This window comes from Microcaecilia unicolor, chromosome 5 (genome assembly GCF_901765095.1).
Source record: "Microcaecilia unicolor chromosome 5, aMicUni1.1, whole genome shotgun sequence".
NCBI classification, from domain to species: domain Eukaryota; kingdom Metazoa; phylum Chordata; class Amphibia; order Gymnophiona; family Siphonopidae; genus Microcaecilia; species Microcaecilia unicolor.
In genome coordinates, this window is record NC_044035.1 from 270,724,154 (window position 1) to 270,747,236 (window position 23,083).

Below are 23,083 nucleotides of genomic sequence, written 5' to 3' on the forward strand. Positions count from 1 at the left end.
TGTAAGACGACGCCCAAATGAGCCAATCGTTCAAGTAGGTTTCCATGCAAAAATGGCAAATCCGCAAAGCCTTGTTTACGTACTCGAGGTCCAGAACAGGACAGAGCACCACCCTTTTTGGGTAGTATGAAGTATATTGAGTAATGGACTTCTCCAAATTCCGACGAGGGTACTGGGCGAACTGCCCCTAGTTGCTGCAAGTCTTCCAGCGGTTTCCCGAACCGCCTTCACTTTGGCAGGGCACCTCCAGGAAAAAAAAAAAAAATAAAAATAAATCAGCCAATGGGCATGCGAATTTGAGCTAGTAGCCGTTCCGGATGACCTCCAAAACCCATTCATCGGAAGTTACCCTGGTCCATTCCCTTAAGAATTGAGACAGCCATCCCCCGATAACCAGTAGGGGATGGACCAGGGCCCCATCATTGGGAAGATCTAATCGCGGGCTGTGTGCTGGAGACTAAGGCCGTGGAACAGCGTTAACTGCAAAAAGCTGTAGTTTCTGTGAAAAATGAGACTTCTGGAAGGATCAGGCATGTCCAGGGCAGTAGCACCTTGTCTCCCTTAACCACGAGTGGGACATTCCTGCCCGCGAGACCGCCTTGGGTTTATCTTCTGGCAGACGCTGCTCTTTGGAGTCACCCAGCACTTTAACAATCTTTTCTAGATCTTCTCCGAAGAGAAATTTCCCCCAGAATGGCAGCCTTGCCAGGCGGGATTTGGAGGCTACATCCGCCACCCAATGCCGCTACCATATCTAACGTCACGCCGTGACTGCCAGCAAAACCTCTTTGGCTGACATTCGCAGCAGATCATAACGAAGATCCACCAAGTATGCCAGCCCAGATTCCAGTACCGCCAAAAAGCTAATAAGCTCCTCTGTTGAGGCGGCTTTCTGAACCCATGACAGGCACACACGGGCCGCATACTATCCACACACTGAAGCCTGGAGACAGTGCTGCCACCTCAAACAAAAGCTTGAGGGAGGAATCCAGCTTCCAGTCCTATGGGTTCTTAAGAACCGTACCACCCTCTATTGGCAATGTGGTCTTTTTGATGACCGCTGTAATCAAACAAACAAACAAAAAAAAAAAAATCAACTGTGGGCAGTTTGAGGGACTCCAAGTCCACTGCCGGGAATAAACAGAGGCGCCCCATCACCCGTGCCACCTTTAAACCACTGTCCAACGTGTCCCACTGTACTGAAATGAGGACTCATTGCCTCATGAATATGAAAAGATCTGGAGGAGCATTTCGTCGCGGACATGATGGGGATGGTGCCAGGAAAGAGCATCCTCTGAACCTGACGAGTTGTCAAGGTCCAAAACTTCCACTCGAGGGTGCTTGGGCATGAGAGGCTGAGAAGAGGAGGAAGGCGGCCCTGGAGGAGAGGGCAGGGAATCAGCACCCTGAGGACCTCCTGCCCATTTTTAAAAGAAGGCTTTGTGCATTAAAAGCACAAATTCCGGTCAGAAAGGAATATCCTCGGTCCCAGAATCCCCCAAGGAATCCTCTCTGCAGCCGGGGTCTGAATTTGCTGAAGCCTGCTCTGTAGGAGGCTGCCCCGGTGCCACATGCGGGGCCAAGCGTGGCGTGACAGCAAAGATGGCGCCCACTGGTGCCCGCGGCAGGGACTGCCGAGACGCCTGTCAAAACATGACCCGGCATTTCACTACAGTCCCCTGACTGAACAGAACCCAGAGTGAGTAGTTTGTCCAGTGTGCCCTGCCACACACGATTCGCATTCCCCAGATGCTGCTCTCTAGCTCCCACACTGGGAGCAGCATTTCACAGATTCAGATGGAGCAGACATAAGGCCGACTGGTACTACCCGAACAAGTAGCCCCTGGTGATCCTCAGTCTGCTTTTTTTTTTTCTCAAAATTCTCCCTGTGAGCTTACCTCAGCACAGCTGCTGAGACTGCTGGCTCAGACAGACCAGGGCACCCAGCCCAAGAAAGGCAGAGGGGATGTTGGGGGGAGGAAGGAAAGGAGAGGCCCGGCTCCACCAGGTGTACACCAATATCCCAAACCAGGGAACCTCAACCTCTATCCAGGCTCAACTGGGTCCAAATGAAGCGCCAGGACCAGATCAATCCAGGGCTGCACAGCTATGACCCTTCACCTGCTAGACAGAAATAACACCGAGATTGAGCTGGCTGCACATGACCACATATAGCAAACCTCTGAAGTTCTCTATCACCACCTGCTAGTAGTGGGACATAACCAGTGGTGTGCTGGAGCAGGCTCTCACAGGCTTGCAAGAGCCGGTTGTTAAGTTTTTAAGAATTTTGGGAGCCGGTTGTTAAAGTAGGGCCCTCCATGGCTACTTTAACAACTGGCTCCCAAACTTTGGGCTTGGCCCCCCTGCTGAATTATCTTTTACTTTGCTGGTGGGGATGCTGAGCCCTGCCAGCCAAGTAAATAGACTACTGCTGCTCCCCGTTCCTTGTTTCCAGCATGCTGCTCAGAGCAAGACATTGGGAGTGGTGGCAGTCCATTTATTGGCTGCCAGCAAAGGTATGCCTAGCGTGCCCGCACGAAGGGAGGGAGGAGAGAGAGGCAAGTGTTGCTCCCCCCCCCCCCCCCCCTGGCCACCCCTGGCCCTTCCAACTGCAGAGCTGGTTATGTCCAGAGAAAGAGCCTGTTAAAAATTTACCAGCACACCCCTGGACATAACCCATAAGTCTCTGGACTGATCTGTGGGACACTATGGAAGTTGGCATTTACACATGTAATTGGCACATAAATATTACCACCCCACCTTATAGATTAGGGGAGATATGGTATACAGTATGGATGTAAAGAGGATTTATAATGTACTTAATACAGCAATTTAGTAAAATTTTTAATTTTGTGGTGCCCAATTCCCCAGAGAGTATATAAATGTTTCTCTGAGGTAGGGCTGTCATTTTCTTTGATCCATGGCAGTGCCTGAATCTTCTCACTGCAAATTACTCTTAACATGAAAACTATGCTGTAGGTCTCAAATCACATCCAGATAAAAAACTTGAAACTACAATTAAATCACATTTTCAAACTATTATCTAAAGGATTTCTGAATAAAGCTAGCATTGTTCTGTAATGTTTCAAAGGCTTCAAACTAGACAAATAACAATACAAAAAGTTTTCACTGTTAAGCAGTATTCACAGGCTTTGGTTACAATTCTCAAAATTGGCATGAACTTTAAACCAAAATTTTTTTTTTTAAGCAGTGAACAATTCTTTGCAGATTAAGAAGCAATGTTTACATTAATTTAAATACATTGCAGGAAGGATTACTTATCTCTAGCTTCATTGCTACTGAGAGACCAGACCATTCAACTACACTGTTTAACATTGTGTGATCAGAGTTGCTATTTCTTAGACTGCACCAGTGCTCTATTTGAAGCATGTATTTTACAATTTATTACACTTTTGACTTGGAGAAAGTTGCTCACTAATACACAACTCAATATGCATTGATAACATTTAATACTACTAAATTAATAATTTGTGTTAGTGTAATCCATTCTGCAACCTGACATGCAAGTCCACAATTATTTAAGCTTGCTTAAGTATGACTCAATACAGTGGTGGGGGCTTAACTTCCAAGAATAGGCATTTTTACACGTTTCACATCCTAAGACATCTGAATAATTTGCTTATATTTATTTGTTAGACAATATTATTCTGTCATATAGCTATATAACATGTTTCATCTCTGAATAATTAACACATATGTGTTGTAAACAATAAAAATATCACTTCAACAAGAAACAGCCAGTCATCTAAATGAAGGTGACTTCTGTGCTACTGAAGATGCACTTTACCTTTAATTTTACAGCAAAATCTATGCAAACTAGAAATGGCTTTTAAGACTATTAGTACATATTTAGTGGCTGTAGTTTGTCCTCTGATATTTGTTTCAGCACAAGGGTTATGGACTGTTAGATATTATTCAATGATTTAAGACGATGCTTTCTGGCCATCGTGCAAAAGATTAAAACAAAACAAAAAAAGTTGCTGAAGTTTCTTACGTGTATATACTGCTTAGAACATTACACTGACGTTACATAATGTTTAACATAAAACAATTTTTATTGAAGAAATAACAGCGCAACAATCTTAAAAGAATTCTCAATTTGCTCCATCCCCATCCCCTTTTAACCAATTGCTATCAGCTGTACCAGCGAAAGTACCAAACTGCTAGTTATAAATTACTCTTTCGGGAAGCTCGTCCTGCACACTAAACAGAAACACTATAGGATTATCTACTCGTTTGATCAAATGACGTCATTCGTCTGATGTATAATTTTCCTCTCGGTGCCTAGAGATTACCAGGGCAGCACATTACTATTTAGTTTTACAAGTATTATTTCATAATAAATATTTGAGGTAGCGTAGATTTAAACTCAGTATCTCCAAAGGTAAAACCCAATGGCTTGCACAAAATCCAAAAGTCATACTAATAATTCTTTGTTTTCTTTGTTGGAAGAAAGACTGCAATGGAAAAGAGCCTCACTGCTATGGCAGACTCATCCAGATGCCCTCTCTAGAATACAAACGCCGTTCAAAGTTGCAAGTTTTTAATCCCATGTCCCTCCCCCGCTTCATCCTCTTGCATTTACGAGAAACAAACTCCACAGATACAAAAAAAAAACAAAAACCCATACATCGACAATCTCAAAGTCTGAACGAGTCAAGCACCCCACCGCTTTTTACTAGAGGCAGAAAAGCGCTTTAAACGTTAACACAAAAGGAAGGTTACAAAAATAAACATTTTTAGTGTGACTGATCACGGAGATCTCTTGCTCCGAAAGCTTTATGGTGGTGGAGAGAAGGATCAGGTTCAGAAACGAGCCAGGGGAAGAGAGAAAATGGGCTTTAAATAACCAGAAAGAAAGAGACAAAACCGAGGCAGGAGAGGTAAATTCTCTCCCCCTCCCCCCAACTCACACAACAATGAGTGAGAAATCCACACACGAAAAAAAAGAAAAGAATTTAGGTGCATCCCTTCATTCTTCCTCCCTCACACCCTGGGACAAGGAAATGAAATGAAATAAAGCGGTCTCCCTCCCTCTTCCAAAGAACACATAGGGCCTCGCCCCACAGTGGCCCGAAGAAGCACTCCCCATCCCCGCCTCCCACCACTCACTTTGGCAAAGCAGCAGCGCTACAGTCACGGAGACCCAGGTGATTGCATCCATAGCGAGCACACTCCCCGCGGACACAGAACCGAGAACTGGGCATAAAGCGCCCTGCGGACCGACGCTGAGAAAAAGCGACGACTACCAGCAGCAGCACCTCACACAACGGTCAGTGCCTTTCGCAGAGCTCGTGCCGTGCCAGCCAGCAGGTGAACGGCTACGTCACTTCCGGCTGCCTTTGTAGTGCCCTGGTCGGCTCTGCTGCTCCGCCTTTACAATTCTCCGTCCCTGCTCGCCTCTCACCCTTCACCTCGCCTCCCTCACTCTCTTTCTCCCTTATCGAAGACGCCACCGAAGATAAATTACCCCCCTCCCATCATAGGGAACTTTCAGATAAACAGCATGTGGCCTCGGACTCGCACAGGGTGAGGAAGGACTAAAATTTCATAATAGGAAAGGGGGTGAGCTAAGGCATAAACTTACTCTCTCCCTGCCAAATAATATTTGTAAGTCTGCCCTCTTTGACAGAGTTAGCAACTTTTTTAACTCAGTAAACTGACTTAAGTTCTTTTGTGGCTAAAGTGTTATTTTATTTATATTGCTTTTCCCAAAATTCCTCTGATAGGAGATTTTTGCAATACAAATTTATCATCATGGGTCTCCTGCTTTTAGAAAGATATTAGCGGTCTGCAAGTATTCACTTGTGTCAAAAAGCCAAACTTCATCATATTGTGGCTTTGAAAGCATATTTCAAGCCTTACTTTTATTATTATTAGAAAACATTTTTAAAATCCAGAGGTGCTATCACAAATTTCTGGTTGAGCTCTGTGAAGTTGATTACTTTCCCCTGCCCTATTCTGGTTAACCCAAACTTTGCCACCACTGGTAGGCTTCATTAATTATTCCTGAGATAAAATCTTTATTATACAGATGGCCATTGATCTTGTATGTTTCCATCTTCTCAACAAGTGGCCCTTTGGATTCTTTCCCGATTGTCATGGTCAATTTAGTGAATGGTCAAAGTGATCATTTTTCTGCTACTAGGTCTTTTGGTAGCCAAATTCAGTATAATAGGGATACCCCCCCCCCCCCCCCTGCTATTTCCTGCTCTGTTTCAAGGAGGTTTAATTGATAGGAGATAGCATCATGTGACAAGGCTGAAGCCATCTTCACCCAAGGAGGTTTAATTGTTTCCCTATGCAGCTGCTGCCATTTTGATACACAAAAAATACATTACTTTGTATGGCGGCAAGTTCCATCTACTGGCTTCAGGCCAGATAATGGGCCAAGCACGCTCCTGCCATCTCCTGTAAATTAAACATCCTTGCTCTGTTTTACCCCATATCTTTGATGGCCCCCTGGTCTGTGCTGGAGGAAATGTGGGCAATGGGGTACCTATTACTATATACAATGTAGCTTATATTGTGATTGACTGGTATCTGCTAAGTATGAAACAATTCAAGACCTATGTGGTGGGAATGTCTATTTCTCCAGGAGTATTGGGATAAAGTGTTGAATATGATAAGGGAGATTTTAGGGGTCCAAGTGATTAAAGACTACAAATGTATACTCAATAGCCTAGGGCAGGGTAGATCTGAAAAAAGAGCAAAAGGTGATTGATTTCTGTATGGTTGCATCAAGGCTAAGGTAGCCAGATGCTGGAAACCACAATATGTCTTCACTTGGAGAAGTGGTCTGCAAATTAGATGATATTTCTAAAATGGCTAGGTTTACCTTGTTCCTATCAAAAGAAGTGCTGCTCCATTTATTCATTTGATATATTGTTTGCAACATCACAATTAGTGTGCTACCATAATGCATCACATATGACATAATATAGTTGATAAAAATATCAAGCATAATACATCAAGCAATATATTAATTGATACAGTGAACAATAAGATGGGTGCATGTAGCATTTGTTCATAGGAGTTTGTATTTCAAAATATATATATATGAATCCTTGCAGGATCTTGATTAGTCCAGTATTCTCTTGTGTTCATGACCATACAAGTTAGACCATTTAGTTGCAGCATCCTCCTCTCAAGGGTTGCTTCAGTGGTACAGCCTGCTCCTTAGAGAGTGGTGTGGTTCCAGTGTTGGACAGTACTGAGGTTTTACACACCCCTTTGCTTGCCATTTATTCAAGGGTGGAGAATGTACCACACACTCGGGAGTTCCAATTCTTACATCAAAAAATAGCCCCCTACTACTATGATCTTCTGCCCCTGCTTAGGTTGTTTGCAGTCAATTAAGGGTTAGCTGTTATAGTAATTCAATCCAAATTCAATTCAAAGTTGGTCTTATATACCGCTAAAATTCCCATTAAGTGTTCAGTGTGGTTTACAAACAGTTGGAAGACATCAGTTAGAGACAGACTTTAGGAAATCGCATAGAGGGTTGAGAGAGGTGATAACAGAGGGATTAGATGGGGTAGGTAGCTGATGAGAGGATTTATAGCTTGATGCTGTGAAGGAAGATCAGGGAGGGGTTTTTGGGAAAAGAAATGTTTTCAGCTCCCTCCTAAAGCTGAGGTAGATGTTGTCTGTTTTAATGTCAATTGGAAGTAGGTTCCAGATTGAGGTACCGGCTACAGAGAATAGCGAGTTGAAGGTCTTATGGAATCTGAAGCCCTTGAATGCCAGAGAGGATAGGAATAATTGCTCTCTGTCGCTTGGACTGGACCAGATGTAGTGGTGTTATACTAATCAGCAGGCTTGATGCTATGTAGGATCTGAAAGATAATGCAGGCAGCTTTGAACTTAATTCTGTCCACTACAGGGAGCCAGTGTAGTTTAGTAAGGTAAGCAGAGACACTGTACTGTCTGTTTAGTCTGAAAATGTGTCTTGCCACAGTGGGTTCTGCTATTTGAAGTTTCCTTAGGTAGTGTGATCTAATGCCGAGGAAAAGAATGTTACAGTAGACAATGTGTGGCAAGACCAACATTTGGACCAGGAGCGTGAAAGCATTCTGGTTGAACTGTGACCTTATTAGTCGGAGCTGTCTCATTTTGAACAGGGTCACTTTCCAGAGATGGTTAATGTGGGAGGAGAATGTCAGTGATGTCAAGATGTATGCTAAGCACTCTGGCCTCGAACTTGACCGTGAGTACTGTGTCTTCGCCTACTGAAACTGAAGGAGGTATCCTGACTCCAGGATTTCAGAACCATAGGATTTTGTTTTTTTTGTGGATTAAGTTTTAATTTATTTGTCAAGGCCCAATCTTAAATGGTGTTGAAACCCTTTGTGATGGATTGGGTGTGGTCTTGTTCTTGATTTTGTAGTATGCAAGAACAGTAGAATGTCGTCGGTATAGGACAGTAAGAGTTCACCGAGACCCAGATATAGAGAGCCCAATGAGGACATAAAGAAGTTGAAAAGAATGGGTGAGAGAGGAGAGCCCTGTGGTACTTCGCATCCCGGGATCCAGTATTGTGAGATGTGTTGGTTTTACTTGACAGAGTAACTCCTTTTGGTTAGGAACTCGCTGAACCATTTGAAGACAGGGTCAGATATGCCTATTTGATCGAGCCACTCAAGCAACATGGTGTGATCAACAGCATCAAAAGCTGCAGAATGTCAAATTAGAGAAGAACTACCTGGCCTCCCCTACAGAGATGTTGTCTGATGTATGTGGTCATGGTGTGCAGTAGGGTTTCCATGCTGTGTGCAGTTCTAACTCTGAATTCTGACTGGTGTAGTATTGAAAATCTTTTTATATATGTAGTAAATTGCCTGCTGAGATAGGTTTCTAAGATCTTAATGAACAGGGGTATGCTAGCTACTGGCCAGTAGTTCGCAGTCAGGGATGTGTCTAGGCCAGAGCCCTTCAGCAAGGGGGGTGAGGACTATTTTACCCATATCTGGAGGGAGAGAGTCAATCCCTAAGAGATCATTGAGTCTAGCGGTCAGCCATTGAATGACCTCAGTAGGGATGAATGAGAATAGGGAAGTGGGGCAGTAGTCGATGAGCGAGATCATTTTAGCAGAAGGGATTTCACTTCTTTCTGTGATAGTGGATGAAAGGAAGACCAGGATAGGTCTGACAAGGTCCCCTGTCTGGAGCATGTATTGGATTTTGGGTGAGAGTTCAAAGTCGGTTTCAAATATATGCTTGGAGTTGCCTTGGACATGTCGGCTCTAATTAGATTGATCTTGCTGGTGAAGTAATCTGCTAATTCGTGGGAGGTTGGAGTAGGTTGCTGATAATTGGGGGTGGACTTGGTATTTGTTAAGTTTCTTACTAGGGCAAACAACTTGTTGTTGTCAGTGCTCCCCTGACCTACCAGGCTGCTGTAGTAGTTTCATTTGGCAGCTGTTACCTTCAATTTGTACTGCCGGAAATTGTGTTGCCAATTTGCTCTGTCTTCAAGCATTCATCTTTTTCTTCATTGTTTCTCTGAGTGTCGACATTCTCGCTTCAGTCCTTGGTATAACAGAATGATTTGACAGTGCAGGGTTGGGTTCCGGGGTGGGAGGGCGATAGTGGCTTTTAACTCTGACCAGAAGCAGGTTGGAATTATTTTGCCTTTAGTGATTATCAGTTTGCTAGGTTTGTGTTTAGGGATGTTTGAGAGACAAACATTAATAGTGAAGTCGAGTTGGAAGTGGTCTGACCAGGGAATGGCTTGCCATTTGCATGAGTCTATCAGACTACTGAGGTAGGAAGCTATATGGAGGGGCATAATCGAACAGGGTGGGAGGGGGTTAGTGACCACTGGGGGAGTAAGGGGAGGTCATCCCCAATTCCCTCCGGTGGTCATCTGGTCAGTTCAGGCACCTTTCTGAGGCTTGGTCGCAAGAAAAAATGGACCAAGTAAAGTCGGCCAAGTGCTTGTCAGGGACGCCCTTCTTTTTTCCATTATCGGCCGAGGATGCCCATTTGTTAAGCACGCCCTAGTCCCACCTTTGCTATGCTTCCAACACGCCCCTGTGAACTTTGGTCGTCCCCGCAACGGAAAGCAGTTGAGGGCGCCCAAAATTGGCTTTCGATTATGCCTGGGAGAAGGATGCCCATCTCCCGATTTGTGTCAAAAGATGGGCGCTGTTCTCTTTCGAAAGTAAGCCTGAAAGTCAAGTATATGACCATGCTCATGGGTTGCGCAATTGGAGAGCAGTTTGAGGTTGCTTGTGTCCAGAAATGATTTAAAGTTCCTGACCGCAGCGTCATCATCATTCGCTAGATGTAGGTTTAGGTTGCCTAGTGTTTTTGAGAATTGGGTGAGTGTGAACAAAATAGTCTCCGTTAGGAGGTCTTCTGTTCTATGCCAAGAGCCTGGAGGATGGTACAAGAGGAGAAGCCCAATCTGGACTGCAAGGTTTGAGTCATCATTGAATTTGCATAGCATGTACTCCAGATCAGGCGATTTTTGCAAAGAGACTAGGGTGACCCATAGGAAAGAAGAAGAAAGGAGGAGAAAAAAAACCCTGAAAAACAAAATGTACTGCAAAAACTTGCTGTCTTCTTAAATTGTAGCTGCATCAATTCCTAACCTGTTATTAATTCTGTCAGGGTTTGCTGGTCCACAGAGCTTCAGGTTGATGTCAGGCAGGTTTGTTCAGGCTAGGGAAACCGTATGACAGGGTTTCCCTGGTCATGTCCTCCTGTCGGGCATCCGGGTGGTTTTCTTAATTGTTACTGTTCTTCCAGGTTTCTGGCAAAGCAATGCTCAGTCATAGACATACATGTACACACGAGTAGAGGTCACAGTCGTGGTCACCTGATCTACTGGCATGTGCGTGTGGCTAAATCAGCTTGTGCAGCAAAGATCCTCATGCACGCCAGCAGCCATAGTCAAGAACAAAGAGAGGAGGTCGGTGTTGCATTGGACTTCAGCCAGGTCTCAGGAAAGTCTGTCATCACAAGTCCTAGTCCTCCTGTTGTTCTGTCACTTGTCACCTGCTGCAACACACACACCAGCAAAGGTAGCAACCGTATTATTTTTTGTGTCCTCTTTTTTGTCTCAACAAATATGGTAACCCTAGTTCAGGCCGTCCAAGAAAGCCTTAGCCACCACTTTATTCATTAATGTCACCATCTAGAGGGGCATGCATGCTACACAAGTAGCTTAGCTAGGAAGGACAGGGCAAATCTTACTTCCCTCCGATGCAGCTCAGTACAGTAAGGCGATAACTCTTTTCTTTGTGCAGCTAAGTGGGCAGGAAAACATTAAACAACAAAGGTTTTTCATCCTCATATTCCAAATACCCCTGTTTTCGGTGTGCTTTTAGTATGTGCTCTTTATCCATCCAATTCATGTATCATGTGATAGCCATGCAGGATCTGTTATCTCCATTTCCTTTTGCTCTAATTCTATGTTCTCTTTCACAGTGAAATGCAGTATAATACAGTCTCGATTATCCAATCTTCATTAATCCGACAATCTGGCATATCAGACAGACCTAAGGCGGTTTTATGACAGAAGACAGCATGAGCCTATCTGGCCCATTCGTAGGCTGAAGCTACTGTGTGACCCCAAATATTTGAAGTGTGAGGTTTCTCTTCCTGTTTTCCGGCTTCACACACTGTGAGGAAGCCATGTTTTTGATCTGAGATCGTGCTTCTCTGCAAGCAAACTTTGTAGTGCAACTGATATTTCTTCATGCACCCCTCATCTGAGTTAAGAAGCATGAGGCTTCTCTTCCATTAAGTTGAGACCCTGCTTTACAGCATGGCAGGGGTGTAGCCATGGGTGGGCCCAAGTGGGCCCAGGCCCACCCATTTCCACCTAAGACCCACCCAAAAATAGTGGATCGCAATCGCAACTGTAGTTGTGGCTGAGCTGAATCTTCTTTTCCCTCCCTTACCCCCACTGCAAAGCATGTAGTTTAAGGGCGCCGGCCGGTAGCAATTCACAGAGAACCACTCCGGAGCCTTCCCTCTGTGGGTGAGATGAATCTTCTTTTCCCTCCCTCACCCCTGCCGCAAAGCGTCTAGTTTAAATTAAGTTATATTCTAGGTATATACTCAATAATTGGTTGCAATTTGTATAGCATACAATCTCTTCAACAATCGATGTGTTTAAATTATCAATCTTTATTAAATGTTTAAATCAAATTATAATGTCATCTATATTTTAAAACCTTTTCACACAAACCACCAATCACATCTCACTCTTACTCCCATTCACACTAAACAAAATAGCTTCATCTCTATTAAACATTCTAAAAATCAAATACAATTCTTATATTCATGTTCCTCTAAAGTCATCACCTGAAGCTACAATTCAATAGTCACTCTTCTTCAGGCCACGGTCCGTTTTCCCAAAAGGGTTAACAATTTAATTTTCAAGTTATCATCCACACTTCTTATAAGTCAGAAATCATATCTGCTCATGTACTCCAATTAATCTTCAGTATATGAAGATTAATATGCTTTATACTTCTTCCAAAGTCAGTTTCAAAATTTACTCCTCTTGAGACACCAGACTATAGCTCTAGGAGCTAATCCACTTCCTTATTCTTCTGTTATTTTTCACTTCCTTACATCAGATCGATACTAACTCGAGGATCACATGATAATCTCACCACTTCAATCAGTAAACTTTAACTTGATAGTGTTTTTTTTCTGTTGCAGTAATATATCCATCTCACCATCCAGACCCTACACGTACGTGTTTCGCTCCGTAGAGCATCTTCAGGGGTCATATATTATAAATGAACAGCAATACATAATTATCTATCTTATCCCTTACTTATACATTTAAAAATACAAACATCATCATGCCTTCCGGCTACCTCAGGTTGTTGGGCACTCGAACATCAGTTGCTAATGAAGGTAACATATCATAGTAACATAGTAGATGACGGCAGAAAAAGACCTACACGGTCCATCCAGTCTGCCCAACAAGATAAACTCATATGTGCTACTTTTTGTGTATACCTTGATTTGTACCTGTCCTCTTCAGGGCACAGACCGTATAAGTCTGCCCAGCACTATCCCCGCCTCCCACCACGCCTAAGAAGGACACCCACGCATGCTTACAGCTAACAACAGGATCTCAGTATTTAAACACCATCAATTATATGCTGAGCCACTCTATTTCTTTATTAAGGCCATTAGGAATCACTGTGTTCCACCTGAATATTAGGCATTGTTCTTTTCTCAATAACATTAAAAGGACATTACCTCCTCTTTCAGATTGTACTTGAGTCAATACTACAAAATGTAACTCATCTATATTGTGTTCCTTTAATTGCCAATGAGACACTATGGGGGCTTCTGTGCGACCAGTACGTAGATTGCTCAAATGTTGGGCAATCCGTTTTAATTTTCCGTGTGGTCTGGCCTATATGCCAAAAAACACACGGACACTGAATCCCTTAGACACAATTCATTGTGTTGCAATCTGTGTATCCCATTATATATATATTTTTTTATTTGTACCCTGCGCTTTCCCACTCATGGCAGTCTCAATGTGACTTAGGTACTTATTTGTACCTGGGGCAATGGAGGGTTAAGTGACTTGCCCAGAGTCACAAGGAGCAGCCTGTGCCTTCAGTGGGAATCAAACCCAGTTCCCCAGGACCAAAGTCCACCACTCTAACCACTAGGCCACTCCTCCTGCTCATTAGTATATGGGATAATAATTTCTTGAACTTGCAATGCATATTTACAATATACATAATGATTGCACACATCATGACCATAACCCTCTGAACTATTCTGTTGTATTGTATTTCTATTTGGATTCAAATGTTCCCCCAAATTAACTCCTCGAGAAAAAGCAAATCTTGGGGTGTTTTTAAACATATGTATGCCCAAAATTGACATACATACGACAGAGACTCGGTTTCCAGCGTCGTTTATGTTTTCAGTAGCAGATGGATTTGAAGCGCCCTTCCTGAAGCAGCCACAAGGTTGGTGAAACAAGGCGCTCTTGTTGGAGGGTCGGCGTTTTTTTGTCGGATGAATAATTTTTGTAAGGCTCCGGAGCCTTTGGGGGATTTTTGATTGCCAGCATTTTCAACAAGATAACAATACAGGTTTCTTTGGAAGCTTCCTTGCTGGGATTAAGCTAAGTAAAAAAGTTTTCATTTGTATACTTGGCAAGTGGGTTACTAAGAGGCTCATTTTCAAAGCACTTAGCCTCCCAAAGTTCCATAGAAACCTATGGAACTTAGCCTCCCAAAGTGCTTTGAAAATATGCCTATCTGTTTACTAGGCAAGAGTGGGTAGGTTTAGGTTTACCCTTGCTGTTTTAGTTCTCTTGTTGTTTTGGGGTTTTTTTTTTTCTCCCGAGGGGTCTCCTTATAGGTAGTCTGTTTCTGGGCTGGGGTCTGTTTGGGTTAGTTTGGTTTTTGGTGTTCCTTTGATAGATTTTTATAAGAGGGAAAGAGAGTTTTTCATCCCACGCGATTTTCTCATACAAAATGAGTTTTTGCGCCTGGGCTTTTTTTCTCTTTTTCCTCCTTAGTAGGAACCTATGATAGTAACCTACTCCTGTGTATACAAGGTGTGGTGTGTACTTCGGTATGGTCCCTTGTTTGGAGGTTTGAGGTTCCATTTGCTAGATAAGTTCTGCAAAGCTTGGAGTCTTCTCCATTATTTTAAAGGGACACCTTCAAACTAACTATATTTGTATATCAAAATAATTAACTCTGCCATATCCTTCAGGAACTTTACTTTCAATGCTGATAAAGGTAGCATGTCAAGTAACTTTTCAATCATCTGCACCGCCTCCCCTTGTGGGATGTTGGTGTATAAAGCCGTGACATCTAATGTTACTAAACAAATTTGGGCATCATCCGGCATTCGTATTTGTTGTAATAACTCTAATAAATGGCCCAAATCTCGTACGTATGATTTTATATTTCGTAAACATGGATGGAGGTGAAAGTCAAGATACTGAGAGTGAGGCTCAAACAGTGATTCACACCCCGATACTATCGGGCGGCCCGGGTTTTTTTTAAAGATTTTTATGAATTTTTGGGGTGAAATAAATCACCGGTATTTTAGGGTACTGCTTGAATAAATACTGAAATTCACGGATAGCTTCAGAAGATGGAATTATTTCTTTCTTTAATAACATATACACCTGTTGTTGAAAGTGTTTAGCAGGATCTTCATGTAGTAACCTATAAAATGTTGTATCCCCCAACTGTTCTTGAGCTAAGGTGCAGTTAAGGGCTCACGTGCTAATGTGAAAATTAGCACAAGGCCATTATTGCAAAAATGGAAAATGTGGCCATTTTACAGCCATGCTAAAAGTGGCCTCAATGCATGGGAACCCCATGCGCTAGTCATAGTGCAGGCCATGTTTTAGCATAGCTTAGTAAAAGGACCCTTGGACCCCTTAAGAAAAAAAGTTTTTAAAGGTACCTTCTAACAGAAGTTGGGCCGAGTACTTTCTCTCCAGCGCCTCCGTAGCTCCTGAGCTCCCAAGGGGCCCCTTCGGGCATGCACCTCTGGTTATACGCCTGCAACCGCTCGCCACAAAAGCGTCTGGTTTAAATGGAAAGAGAGCAGCACAATAAGATAACATCAGACGCCACCCTTTAGCCAATGGATCTCTCAGGCAAACCTCCCAGATGCAGTACTTTGGATCTCAGATAATCTCTCTCACTGCTTCCTATAATACTAATTTAAAAGGGGTTGGGGGAGAAGGATATGATGTGAAAAAATGTCACTTTGTTTCTCCCCGCCCCCCCCCCCCCCCCCACACACACACACTTAGATATTTCTGTCTAGAGATGCCACTGGCTAGGGGGGAGAGAGATTTGGAGGAGGGACTAAGGAGGATGAGTAGCTGGAAGAAGGGATTGAAAGGGTAGACAGATACTGGTGGGAAGTGCTGGAGAGAGAGAGAGGCTGATGAAGAAGAATGGTGGGGGTGGGGGAGAGTGGGAGAGAGAGGTGAGGTGGGGCTTGGTGTGGAAGAGAAAGAAAAAGATTAAAGAATAAAGACTTGGGGAGAGGAATAAGACTGGTAGGGACAGGATGGTGGTTCCTAAACCTTTTGGGTGTTAGAAAGGGGTCCAAAAAGTTGGGAACCCCTGGTTTAGGTGACACAGCAGACAAATGACTGGCACTGAACTGAAATATAAAAGAAAGGAATGATTACCCTGAGGAAAATTGAACAGGAAAGAGTTGGGTGTGGTTGCTGACACATAATTATCAAAACAGTCAGTCCAGTGTGTGCAACAGTGCTTAATAAAGTGAATCAGATGCTGGAGGCATCAAAAAGAGACCTTGATTTAAAGCAATGTATTCTGTTCCTTTACAAAGCAATTTGATTTAGGGGAAAGGATTTGATATATCACCTTTCTGTAGTTACAATCAAAGTGGTTTATGTATTATATACAAGTACTTATTTTGTACCTGGGGCAATAGAGGGTTAATTGAGTTATCCAGAGTCACAGGGAGCTGCAGTAGGAATTGAACCTAGTTCTCCTGGTTCTTAGACTGCTGCACTAACCACTAGGCTACTCCTCTACTCCATTTAAAAGTAATTTATAATCTACTGACCCTGCTGTGCAGAACACCAACTTCTGGGTATCAGGCAATGTGGACATGGGATAGGACTTGTAAGAACTCTTACAAGGGCGGCCTCCAAGACTACAGCAGAAGTCTCGCGAGTCCGCCATTGGAAGTCTCGGCGGCCATTTTGAACAGCCATCCAGCAGCGGGGGAGGGTCAGCGACAGCAGCGGGCAGGCAGGAGCGGGGATCTTTCCTGCCTGCCACGAAGAATTCGCTACACAACCTGGGTGGCTGGAGGGGAGGCAGGTGAGAGAGCAGGGTCGTTGGACATGGGTGGCTGGAGGGGGGGCAGGGGGAGAGCGAGGGGGTGAGGGGGGTCCTGAGACCAGAGAGGTGGGAGTGGAAAGGGGTCCTCAGACCATAAAGGGGGGAAGGGGTCCTGAGAGAGGGGGTGGGGGCACACACTCACTCACTGTCTCTCACATACACTGTCTATCACACTATCTCTCTGTCACACACACAGACACTCTGTCTCTCACACACACTCTCACACAAACGCACACACACACACTCTGTCTCTCATGCTCTCTCTTACACACACACTCCATTTCTCACACAAACACTCTCTCAAACATACACTCAGAGGAAAACCTTGCTAGCGCCTGTTTCATTTCTGACAGAAACAGGCCTTTTTTACTAGTAGTATATAACTGTAAGAAGGCATTAATAGGGGAGGGGAATGGGTGAGGCTGACATTTTTGCACTTGACTTTCAGAATAGTGTCATTTACACACATAACTGTCGCACTTAGGTGCTAACATTTATGCCAGCCATAGACTTGTGTAAATGTTAACATGTAAAAGGGAATGGGATTATATTGCCTTCCTGTGGTACCTGGGGCAGTGGAAGGTTAAGAGACTTGCCCAGAGTCATAAGGAGCTGCAGTGTGAATCAAAACTCGGTTCCCCTGTTTCTCAGGCAGCTGTATTAACCACTAGGCTACTCCTCCACTCCATGTAGGGGTGTTGATACCAACTTATGCTAGTATTCTGTATTTTGCCAAAAATATAAAAAGAACAAAAAAAAAATGTCCATACAAAAATTAGTGAAAACTCACAAAAACACAGTAGGTAATCAACACTTCTCTAAGAATATATGTGCCTATCACACTCAACAACAAAACAAATTATTTGTTAAGCTGTTTTTTTATTTTGATTATTCACGAAAGGAGGGAAAAAGGCCTCTGCTGACAAGACTACTCATCTGCAGTGAAAGCACAGCATAGTTATTTATTTATTTGGATTTTGGTCGCATCTTTTTCAGTAGTAGGTCAAGGTGAGCTATATTCAGGTACACTGGGATATGAGAAGTTAAAGCAGATTTAAAAGCTCTCCCTGGGTAGAATTGAATTTGATGGTGATGTGCCTATTGAAAAATGAAAATATGATTCTTTATGAAGTTTCAAATGTTTTGGAAGATTATTAATATTTGGAGGTTTTGGGCCAATGATTGGTCCTTCCTGGGATCAAGATCCCGCAGTTTCAGGTTGACTGAAGAATATGATTGCACAAAAGTAATGTGCTCATTTCACTGCAGATGCCTTTTTTTTTCCTTTTATGAATAATTAAAATAAAAAAATAGCCTAACAAGTAAAGAAACACATGCAAACATTTTTTGGTTGTTGTTGAGCATGATAGGCACATATATTGTAAACCCCCAGGGGCACTCATGTGGGCTGAGGCCCTCTAGTGGCTCTTGTCCCAGCTCACCTGTTCTCCACTAGGCCTCACTAGCCCTTGGCTTTACAGCAGCAAGTCAGAAGCTTGCAAGCACCAACCTCAATAGCCTGGGCTCCTTTCTCACTCAGGGTGACTGCTGGGCCATGCCTTCCTCCTACTGGAAATCCTTTCCCGTTATGTCCACCATGCCCCGGTCACTCCTCTGGTTCACGGACAGTGACCCACCGCACTTCCCCTGGGACTATAACTCGGATTCTCCAGCCTTCACCAATATGCAAATGAGGCAGTCATCAAGTGCAAATTCAATTTACTAGTACTTGGCTTCAGTCTTGTAGGAACAACTTCTTTACAAATATTACTCTCTTACAAGTTGCCTCTACTGAGCCCACTCCCTTGGGTAGACCTGGGTCTCAGTTTAAACAGCCTCCACCCCGGGACAGGACTTTCTTCATTCACCACAACTTTACCGTCCTGTTCTCCACCCTACGGCTGTTAGTCCATTTCACATAAGTCATAAGTCCATCAATAACATAGCCTGGGAAGTATCTTCACTTTCCCCTGCTGTCCTCAGCCCTCAGTCAGTCCAGGTCCCTCCATCTCCTCCTCCAGGCAATCTCCTCCAGCAAGCTTCAGGCTCTCCAGCTTCCTATCTCTTCGGTAGGTACTGTTTAAATAGGGCTGATAATAGGCAGTGGTGTGCTGGAGCCGGCTCGCAAGAGCCGGTTGTTAATCTTTCTACCGACTTGCGAGCCGGTTGTTAAATATTGCGAGCCGGTTCTGGCTCTCCTCCCTCCCTCCAGATCTGGTTCCTCACCGACTCCTTGTTCTTTTAATTTTTCGGGGCAGGCAGTCTTGCCTGCCCGCTGCCAGCTGCCAATTCGTGCTTTAAAAATGGCCGCCGAGACTTCCAGAGGCGGCCTCGCGAGACTTCTGCTGAAGTCTCTGCGGCTATTTTGAAATGCGAATCGGCAGCGGGGGAGAGTCAGCGCTGGCAGCGGGCAGGCAAGACTGCCTGCCCCAAAGAATTAGAAGGACAAGGAGTCGGTGAGGGACCGGATCCGGAGGGAGGAGAATTCGCTGACAACTTGGGAGGGGGTGGCAGGGGAGAGAAGGGAGTTGCTGGGCATGGGTGGAGGGAGGGGAGAGAACTAAGGGTTGCGCTGGGTATGGGTGCATGCAGGGCAGGGGAGAGGAGGGTCACTGTTGGACATGGGTAGATGGAGGGCAGGGGAAAGGAGGGTCACTGGGTATGGGTGCATGCAGGGGAGAGGAGAGGAGGGTCACTGCTGGACATGGGTGGATGGAGGGCAGGGGAGAGGAAGGTCACTGCTGGATATGGGTGGATGAGGGCAGGGGAGAGGAAGGTCACTGCTGGACATGGGTGGATGGAGGGCAGGGGAGAGGAGGGGAGAGAGAAGAAATGCTGGGCATGGATGGAGGAGAGGGAAGAGTGAGGAAGGAGATGATTTGAGGGGAAAGGAAGAGAGGAGAAAAACTGCACATGGATGAAGAAAATAGGCAGAAGCTGAGGACCAGGAAGAAGAAAGGAGGAAAGGAAAGAAATAAATGGAAAGGAAGCCCTGGAAACGGAGTTAAGAGGACAGATAGCAGCAGAATCGGATACTGGGCCAGCATGATCAGAAAAACAGTCACCAGACAACAAAGGTAGAAAAAAATCCTGGGCCCCTCCTCCTAGTTCTGGAAGAGTCCAGGACCTTCTGGGTGCCTTCTCTTAAAGGAGGATCCTCTGCTACAGGTACTCCCTGGTCCCCATGTTCAGTCCTTGGCTGGAGCTCCCTCTACTGCCCCCCTCAGGTCATTACCCTGATGTCCAATGGGAGCTCCCTCTAGGGACCATATCCTGGTATTTCCCCTGTTTCTGGTAGGAGAGCGCCCTCTGGCGGCCTCCTCAGGGTAGGGCAACCACTGTGTTTATCACAATATTCTTAGAGGATTGTTGATTTCCCACTGTGTTTTATTTATTTTATTTTGTTACATTTGTACCCCGCGCTTTCCCACTCATGGCAGGCTCAATGCGGCTTACATATTGTATACAGATACTTATTTGTACCTGGGGCAATGAAGAGTTAAGTGACTTGCCCAGAGTCACAAAGAGCTGCCTGTGCCTGAAGTGGGAATCAAACTCAGCTCCTCAGTTCCCCAGGACCAAAGTCCACCACCCTAACCATTACAGAATATGCTCATGGCCCACATAGAGTGGGTGCCTAAATTGTGGTGCCCAATCATAGAATTGCCCCCTAAAGGGCTGGATTTTGGTTCCTATTTTATATGTGTCTATGCTGCTTTTAATATTAAAATGAGTATTAAAATATTAATATGAGTATTAAAACATACTGAAGTATCTCTACAACTTTTAAAGATTTGATATGATAGAGTAAGAAGGACAGCTTATATAAAATGTATGCTTTAAGATTTGGACTAATGGTGATTTATGGCTCAGATATACTCGGTGTAAATTGCTATGGTCACTGAGTCAAGCCTTCTGAAGGAGATATATGTTGAAGGGGATTGAGAATACTCCTTTGGATTTTGAGACAACAGTGCTGATAACTTGGAACTGCATTTATAAAATGGGCATCTTTTTTTGACTGCTCATTTAAGCATTGTGTTACATAATCAAGCCCAAAGTGATTTTTTAAAGTTTATTAAGACTTGATATATATCGCACAATCTAAGGGCCCTGTATATGAAGATACACTAGTGTTTTTAGTGCAAGCCAAAACTTAGCGTGTTCTAACCATGTGGATGCCCATAATATTCCTATGGGTGTCTACATGTTAGCACACACTGATTTTTTAGCATGTACTAAAAATGATAGCATGCCTTTGTAAACAAGGCCCTAATTCAGGTTTAAGCAGTTTACACACAATAAACTGAGATAAAAGATTGTAACACCAATATTAAAAGAAATAGAAACAGTTAAAAATACCAATCATACAGAACAAAACATTATGTTGAATAATATTTATTACTGTGCAAGAAGCATTACAACTGTGAAACTTGATATACTTCAGGTACAATATCTGACCTGCTTGTAAGAAAGAGCTGAACGGGATAGACAAGTTCCTTTAACCACATACGAAATGACAAGGAAATTCATATATTTACTTAGGGTCGCATATGGCAGCAGTAGCCAAATATTCTCTAGTCGGATCATATTACACTTAAAAACATTTCGACATTATTTTCTTTGTGAAAATCAGGCAGTTAAATAGTTAAAAAAAAAAGTACAAGGGTTAATTTGCCAATGTCAATCAACAAGGAAATGTACTCAGTATCATGTACTTTGCAAACAGTTATAGCTTGGTTACGGACATGGTAGAAACTTCATTCACACCTGAAGTTATATTGGCTGTTCTTATCACTGGTCCAAGAAAAGACATTTTTTGGTTAATTATTAATTTGCGTGTAACCAAAACAAGTTAAGTTAAAGCTACAGTATTAGCAAATACCTTTCCTTTTTTAAAGAAAACCTTGCACAGGCAAACGGGGAACAAATTTAAATGGAAAAAATATTTTATATTGAGATTCCACCTAATTTGTCTTATTTATTTATTTATTGCATTTGTATCCCACATTTTCCCACCTATTTGCGGGTTCAGTGTGGCTTACAATACTTTGTGAAGGATGGAAATACAGTGTTACAGTACGATTATGGGTTACATTGTGAGGAGTTATAGGAAGACATAGTCAAGTCAAAATTCGTTAGGGCATGGAAACCATGTGAAGTTATAGTGGGGAAAAGATAAGGCGATAGATCAGATTCAAAAGAACATAGAGTATAACATTTTATTTGTGGGTGGAGTATGAAGTGTGGTGACAATACGGGTAAGAGAAGTTCAGAAGGGAGTGTATTGATGCATTTCTATTAGTATGTATGGACTTCATGTGTTTTGATCCTTGCAATAAATTTTCTCGAAGGGATGAGTCTTCAATTGTTTGCGGAAGTCGGTTAATTCGTAGATCATTTTCAGGTTGCGTGGTAGTGTATTCCAGAACTGCGTGCTCATATAGGAGAAGGTTGATGCATGCAGTACTTTGTATTTTATGCCTTTGCAATTAGGGAAGTGGAGATTGAGGAAAGTTCTGGATGATCTTTTAGCGTTTCTGGGTGGCAGGTCTATTAAGTCAGACATGTATGCAGGAGCTTCACCGTGGATGATTTTGTGAACCAAGGTGCATACCTTAAAGGTGATACGTTCCTTGAGTGGGAGCCAGTGTAGTTTCTCACACAAGGGTTTTGCGCTTTCGTATTTTGGTTTTCCGAAAATGAGTCTGGCTGCTGTATTCTGGGCTGTTTGAAGTTTCCTCAGTATTTGTTCTTTGCAGCCTACGTATAGTGAGTTGCAATAGTCTAGGTGGCTGAGTACGAGTGATTGCACTAGGCTGCGGAATACGGACCTTGGGAAGAATGGTTTTATTCTTTTCAGTTTCCACATGGAGTAAAACATCTTTTTGGTTGTGTTATTCGCGTGAGTCTCCAGTGTTAGGTGGCGGTCAATAGTGACTCCGAGGATTTTTAAAGTTTCAGCGATTGGCAGATTTAGTTTAGGTGTGTTGATAGCGGTAAATTTGTTCGTGTTGTATTGGGAGGTAAGTACAAGGCATTGAGTTTTCTCTGCGTTCAGTTTCAGTCAGAATGCATCTGCCCAGGTATTCATGATGTATAGGCTTTGGTTGATTTCATTGGAGATTTCATTAATGTCTTGTTTGAAAGGGAGTCATCATTAAGTTGAAGATGGTTGGCGAGAGGGGGGGATCCCTGCGGCACTCCAC

General features: G+C 43.6%; 1 protein-coding gene across 3 annotated transcripts in view; it reads right to left on the reverse strand.

Annotated features, from left to right (window-relative positions):
* Positions 1-5,380, reverse strand: part of CXADR (CXADR Ig-like cell adhesion molecule) — a 111,724-nt gene extending 106,344 nt beyond the window's left edge. For 2 of the 3 annotated variants that reach the window (XM_030204214.1, XM_030204213.1), the window contains exon 1: positions 5,134-5,380. In XM_030204214.1, coding sequence (XP_030060074.1) covers positions 5,134-5,185 — 52 coding nt within the window. In that variant the 5' untranslated portion in view covers positions 5,186-5,380. The remainder of the gene's footprint in view (positions 1-5,133) is intronic. The other variant, XM_030204212.1, reaches the window with a different exon arrangement.
* Positions 5,381-23,083: the final 17,703 nt, after the last annotated feature.